Genomic DNA, 7,500 nt, shown 5'->3' with positions numbered 1-7,500 from the left:
GCCACCACCTGCACATCAACAACAGCAACAAAAGAGGGTCATGTCCTATTTTAACGTCCTCAATTAGTGCACCCATTGGTTACAATTTCATGGTTTGTGGGACCAACAACAGAAAAAGCAAGATGGTGGCATGTCAGTTCAGTGACTGAATCCGCATCTAAACTGAGTAAAATAACGTACAAAGTGTCGAAATCCACTGAAAATTGGTTACAACGACGGGCGTCATAGCCGAATGGTTAAAGCGTTGGACTTTCGATCTGAGGGTCCCGGGTTCGAATCACGGTGACAGCGCCTGGTGGGTAAAGGGTGGAGATTTTTACGATCTCCCAGGTCAATATATGTGCAGACCTGCAAGTGCCTGAACCCCCTTCGTGTGTATGCGCAAGCAGAAGATCAAATACGCACGTTAAAGATACTGTAATCCATGTCAGCGTTCGGTGGGTTATGGAAACAAGAACATACCCAGCATGCACACCCCCGAAAACGGAGTATGGCTGTCTACATGGCGGGGCAAAGACGGTCAGACACGTAAGGGCCCACTCGCGTATGTACGAGTGGACGTGGGAGTTGAAGCCCACGAACGCAGAAGAAGAAGAAGAAGAAAGGTCACAACATCTACTGATGGTAATGTCAATTTACATACATGCACAAAAATTGCCGGTAAAATAGGTTGCTGAAATTTAGGATGCTAAAATAGGACTTTTGCCAAAAGAGAAATTAGCACATGGAACGTTTCCATCACTCAGAATCAAAAGCTGGAACTGACCACCTGTATATTTCGGTTTGTCTCTCACCACCACCCTCCTCAGCAAAAGACTGAAATTCTTGGAAACACTGGCCTAGTCTTTTTGACCATGCAATTTGGATGCAGTTGTGACCTCACTTCACTCACAGCCTGTCCAACCCAAGAGTTTCCGGTATTAGTTTTGCTGAGGAAGGTGTTGAGAGAGACCATCTAAATCAGCAAATTCAAACTTTCAATTCTGAGTAAACGAAACTTTCTTCTGCGTGCACGGAGAATCAGAAAATCCTTACCAAAGGAAAAAAAACCCCAACAAAAACAAGGAAACAACAGAATACAGAGAAGAACAACAAAACCCCAGCATTACGTATTACTCTCACGTTCTACCACTATACATTTCTTATTAAAAATGAATTGTTCCTCTTTCTTCTAATATTTTCTCTCCGTGTTCCCTCTTCTTTCTTTAACCAGGCTGCCATCTTGTGCATCTTTTCATTTCTACTTTTATACACTATTTAAAAAAAATATTTTCCTTTTGCTGCTCAATCTTTAACGTGGACTGCAGTTATATTGAAATAATCAAACCACAACTGAACACTATAAATTATGGACTACAGTCATGGAATGTATTGAAACACGAACAAAATAACTGCACAACACATGAACAACCATTATGGGACATACTGAAACAAACGAAAAAAACAAGTGGACAGCACATGCACCACAATGATGGAATGTACTGAAATAAATACGGAAAAAACTGAAACAACTTGACAGTACATGGACCAGAATTATGGAATGTGTTGAAACAAACAACTAAACAACTGGACTGTACATGGACTATAATTATGGTATGTACTGAAACAAGTTTCAGTTTCAGTTTCAGTAGCTCAAGGAGGCGTCACTGCGTTCGGACAAATCCATATACACTACACCACATCTGCCAAGCAGATGCCTGACCAGCAGCGTAACCCAACGCGCTTAGTCAGGCCTTGAGAGAAAAAAAAAGAAAAAAAAGGTGAATAAATAATAGATAAGCTTACATAAATAAATAAATAAATAAATAATAATTATGATATAAAAAAGGTAGTAGTAATGATAATAATAATAAAATAATAATAATAATAAATAATAAATAAATGACTAATAATAATAATAAATGACTCCACTGAAACAAACAAAACTACAATTGCACCGTACAATGACTATAATAATACACTAAAGCAAAACACGCCGACTGTACATGGGCCACAATTATGGTATATACTGAATCAAGTAAATAAAACAACCGGACAGTACATGGACCACAGCTACGGAATATATTGAAACAACCAGCCAAACAGGACAGAACATGCATTGAAGTTATGGAACATATCCAAAGGAACAACCAGCCAAACAGGACAGTACATGCACTGAAGCTATGGAACATATCCAAAGGAACAAACACCAAACAGGACAGTACATGCATTGAAGTTATGGAACATATCCAAAGGAACAAATACCAAACAGGACAGTACATGCATTGAAGTTATGGAACATATCCAAAGGAACAATCACCAAACAGGACAGTACATGCATTGAAGTAATGGAACATATCCAAAGGAACAAACACCAAACAGGACAGTACATGCATTGAAGCTATGGAACATATCCAAAGGAACAAACACCAAACAGGACAGTACATGCACTGAAGTTATGGAACATATCCAAAGGAACAAACACCAAACAGGACAGTACATGCACTGAAGTTATGGAACATATCCAAAGGAACAAATTGCACCGTACAATGACTGAATGACATGCACTGAAGTTATGGAACATATCCAAAGGAACAAATACCAAACAGGACAGTACATGCACTGAAGTTATGGAACATATCCAAAGGAACAAACACCAAACAGGACAGTACAGACAGTACATGGACTAAAGTTATGGGATTTAATGAAACAAACAGCCAACAAAACGGGACAGTACATGGATTGAAGTAATGGAATATATCCAAAGAAACAAACAAGCACCAAACAGGACAATACATTGCCTAAAGTCATGGAATCTAATGAAACAAACAAACACCAAACAGGACAATACATTGCCTAAAGTCATGGAATCTAATGAAACAAACAAACACCAAACAGGACAATACATTGCCTAAAGTCATGGAATCTAATGAAACAAACAACCATCAGACAGCACAGTACAAAGACTAATGTTAAACAAACAACCATCAAACAGCACAGTACAAAGACTAATGTTAAACAAACAACCATCAAACAGCACAGTACAAAGACTAATGTTAAACAAACAGCCATCAAACAGCACAGTACAAAGACTAATGTTAAACAAACAAACACCAAACAGCACAGTACAAAGACTAATGTTAAACAAACAACCATCAAACATCACAGTACAAAGACTAATGTTAAACAAATAACAATCAAACAGGACAGTACAAAGACTAATGTTAAACAAACAGCCATCAAACAGCACAGTACAAAGACTAATGTTAAACAAACAAACACCAAACAGCACAGTACAAAGACTAATGTTAAACAAACAACCATCAAACATCACAGTACAAAGACTAATGTTAAACAAATAACAATCAAACAGGACAGTACAAAGACTAATGTTAAACAAACAACCATCAAACAGCACAGTACAAAGACTAATGTTAAACAAACAACCATCAAACAGCACAGTACAAAGACTAATGTTAAACAAACAACAATCAAACAGCACAGTACAAAGACTAATGTTAAACAAACAACCATCAAACAGCACAGTACAAAGACTAATGTTAAACAAACAACCATCAAACAGCACAGTACAAAGACTAAAGTTAAACAAACAACAATCAAACAGCACAGTACAAAGACTAAAGTTAAACAAACAACCATCAAACATCACAGTACAAAGACTAAAGTTAAACAAACAAAATCAAACAGCACAGTACAAAGACTAAAGTTAAACAAACAAAATCAAACAGCACAGTACAAAGACTAAAGTTAAACAAACAACCATCAAACAGCACAGTACAAAGACTAAAGTTAAACAAACAACCATCAAACAGCACAGTACAAAGACTAATGTTAAACAAACAGCCATCAAACAGCACAGTACAAAGACTAATGTTAAACAAACACCAAACAGCACAGTACAAAGACTAATGTTAAACAAACAACCATCAAACAGCACAGTAGAAAGACTAATGTTAAACAAACAACCATCAAACAGCACAGTACAAAGACTAAAGTTAAACAAACAACCATCAAACAGCACAGTACAAAGACTAATGTTAAACAAACAACCATCAAACAGCACAGTACAAAGACTAAAGTTAAACAAACAACAATGAAACAGCACAGTACAAAGACTAAAGTTAAACAAACAACAATCAAACAGGACAGTACAAAGACTAATGTTAAACAACCATCAAACAGCACAGTACAAAGACTAAAGTTAAACAAACAACAATCAAACAGCACAGTACAAAGACTAAAGTTAAACAAACAACAATCAAACAGCACAGTACAAAGACTAAAGTTAAACAAACAACCATCAAACAGCACAGTACAAAGACTAAAGTTAAACAAACAACCATCAAACAGCACAGTACAAAGACTAATGTTAAACAAACAACCATCAAACAGCACAGTACAAAGACTAATGTTAAACAAACAACCATCAAACAGCACAGTACAAAGACTAAAGTTAAACAAACAACAATCAAACAGCACAGTACAAAGACTAAAGTTAAAAAAACAACCATCAAACAACACAGTACAAAGACTAAAGTTAAACAAACAACCATCAAACAGCACAGTAGAAAGACTAATGTTAAACAAACAACCATCAAACAGCACAGTACAAAGACTAAAGTTAAACAAACAACAATCAAACAGCACAGTACAAAGACTGAAGTTAAACAAACAACAATCAAACAGCACAGTACAAAGACTAAAGTTAAACAAACAACAATCAAACAGCACAGTACAAAGACTAAAGTTAAACAAACAACCATCAAACAGCACAGTACAAAGACTAAAGTTAAACAAACAACAATCAAACAGCATAGTACAAAGACTAAAGTTAAACAAACTACAATCAAACAGGACAGTACGTGGACCACAGTTGCAGAACATAATGACACAAACAAACAAACACCAAACAGGACAGTACATGGACTAAAGCTATGGAGGAGGCGGAATTTTGTTTAATGTCCCGTCACACATATCGGTGATTGATGACATTTTGTTAAAGTATTTATGAATACATTTGAGTATTATCGGTTAGAAGGAGTGGGAGATGTGAATGAATGGAGGGTTGGGGAAAACTGGGCAAATGAGGGTGAAATAATGGTGAAATTTGAGAAAAAAAATCTAAATACAATTACAAGAAATTACTTTAAAAAAAGCCATGGAATATATCCAAACAAACAGGGCAGTACTTGGACTAAAGTCATGGAATATATCCAAACAGGACAGTACTTGGACTAAAGTCATGGAATATATCCAAACAGGACAGGACAGTACATGGACTAAAACCATGGAATATATCCAAACAGGACAGTACTTGGACTAAAGTCATGGAATATATCCAAACAGGACAGGACAGTACATGGACTAAAGTCATGGAATATATCCAAACAAACAGGGCAGTACTCGGAATAAAGCCATGGAATATATCCAAACAAACAGGACAGTTCATGGACTAAAGTCATGGAATATATCCAAACAAACAGGACAGTACTTGGACTAAAGTCATGGAATATATCCAAACAGGACAGGACAGTACTTGGACTAAAGCCATGGAATATATCCAAACAAACAGGACAGTACATGGACTAAAACCATGGAATATATCCAAACAAACAGGGCAGTACATGGACTAAAGCCATGGAATATATCCAAACAAACAGGACAGTACATGGACTAAAGCCATGGAATATATCCAAACAGGACAGTACTTGGACTAAAACCATGGAATATATCCAAACAAACAGGGCAGTACATGGACTAAAGTCATGGAATATATCCAAACAAACAGGGCAGTACTCGGAATAAAGCCATGGAATATATCCAAACAAACAGGACAGTACATGGACTAAAACCATGGAATATATCCAAACAAACAGGACAGTACATGGACTAAAGCCATGGAATATATCCAAACAAACAGGACAGTACATGGACTAAAACCATGGAATATATCCAAACAAACAGGACAGTACTTGGACTAAAACCATGGAATATATCCAAACAAACAGGGCAGTACATGGACTAAAGCCATGGAATATATCCAAACAAACAGGACAGTACATGGACTAAAACCATGGAATATATCCAAACAAACAGGGCAGTACATGGACTAAAGCCATGGAATATATCCAAACAAACAGGACAGTACTTGGACTAAAACCATGGAATATATCCAAACAGGACAGTGCATGGACTAAAACCATGGAATATATCCAAACAAACAGGGCAGTACATGGACTAAAGTCATGGAATATATCCAAACAAACAGGGCAGTACACGGAATAAAGTCATGGAATATATCCAAACAAACAGGGCAGTACTTGGACTAAAACCATGGAATATATCCAAACAAACAGGACAGTACATGGACTAAAATAATGGAATATATCCAAACAAACAGGGCAGTACTTGGACTAAAACCATGGAATATATCCAAACAAACAGGGCAGTACTTGGACTAAAACCATGGAATATATCCAAACAAACAGGACAGTTCATGGACTAAAGTCATGGGATATATCCAAACAGGGCAGTACTCGGAATAAAGCCATGGGATATATCCAAACAAACAGGACAGTTCATGGACTAAAGTCATGGGATATATCCAAACAGGGCAGTACTCGGAATAAAGCCATGGAATATATCCAGACCAACAGGACAGTAAATGGACTAAAACCATGAAATATATCCAAACAAACAGGACAGTACTTGGACTAAAACCATGGAATATATCCAAACAGGACAGTACTTGGACTAAAGCCATGGAATATATCCAAACAAACAGGGCAGTACTTGGACTAAAACCATGGAATATATCCAAACAAACAGGGCAGTACTCGGAATAAAGCCATGGAATATATCCAAACAAACAGGGCAGTACTCGGAATAAAGCCATGGAATATATCCAAACAAACAGGACAGTACATGGACCACAGTTACAGAACATAATGACACAAACAAACACCAAACAGGACAATACACAGAATAAAGCCCCGGAATCTAATGAAACAAAGAAACAAACAGGGCAGTACATGGACCACAGTTACAAAACATGACACAAACAAACACCAAACAGGACAGTACACAAAGTCAAGTCACGGAATCTAACGAAACAAACAAACAAAGAAACAAACAGGGCAGTACATGGACCACAGTTACAAAACATGACACAAACAAACACCAAACAGCACAATACACAAAGTAAAGTCATGGAATCTAACGAAACAAACAAAGAAACAAACAGGGCAGTACATGGACTGGACGAAGAAGCGGGCCAGGGGGTTGGCGTAGATCCGCCTCTGGTACTTGATGTCCTTGATGATGTCCACCGACCAGTCCATGAAGTCCCGCAGCTTGTTGCTGGGCGAGGTGCGGTCCACGCTGTACTTGAACTTCTCCTTGATCTCCTCCCTCAGCACGTTCTGAACAACAACCACAACCAGCACAACGGTGGGTAAAGGGTGAAGATTTTTCCGATCTCCCAGGTCAGCATACGTGCAG

The 7,500-nt window shown here is 37.5% G+C and overlaps 1 protein-coding gene across 6 annotated transcripts in view; it reads right to left on the bottom strand.

Moving 5' to 3' along the window:
* The window catches only part of LOC143289215 (inositol 1,4,5-trisphosphate-gated calcium channel ITPR3-like), a 216,364-nt gene that overhangs the window by 22,671 nt on the left and 186,193 nt on the right, over positions 1–7,500 (bottom strand). For all 6 annotated transcript variants that reach the window (XM_076598162.1, XM_076598163.1, XM_076598164.1 and 3 more), the window contains 2 exons: positions 7,252–7,421; positions 1–8 (listed from right to left, as the gene is read on the bottom strand). The exon at positions 1–8 is cut by the window's left edge and continues 82 nt beyond it. In XM_076598162.1, the coding sequence (XP_076454277.1) occupies positions 1–8; positions 7,252–7,421 (178 nt within the window). The remainder of the gene's footprint in view (positions 9–7,251; positions 7,422–7,500) is intronic.

This window comes from Babylonia areolata, chromosome 13 (genome assembly GCF_041734735.1).
Source record: "Babylonia areolata isolate BAREFJ2019XMU chromosome 13, ASM4173473v1, whole genome shotgun sequence".
In the NCBI taxonomy this organism is placed as follows: Eukaryota; Metazoa; Mollusca; class Gastropoda; order Neogastropoda; family Buccinidae; genus Babylonia; species Babylonia areolata.
The sequence above is the reverse complement of the archived record's forward strand: the minus strand, read 5'-3'. Positions and strand labels throughout refer to the sequence as shown.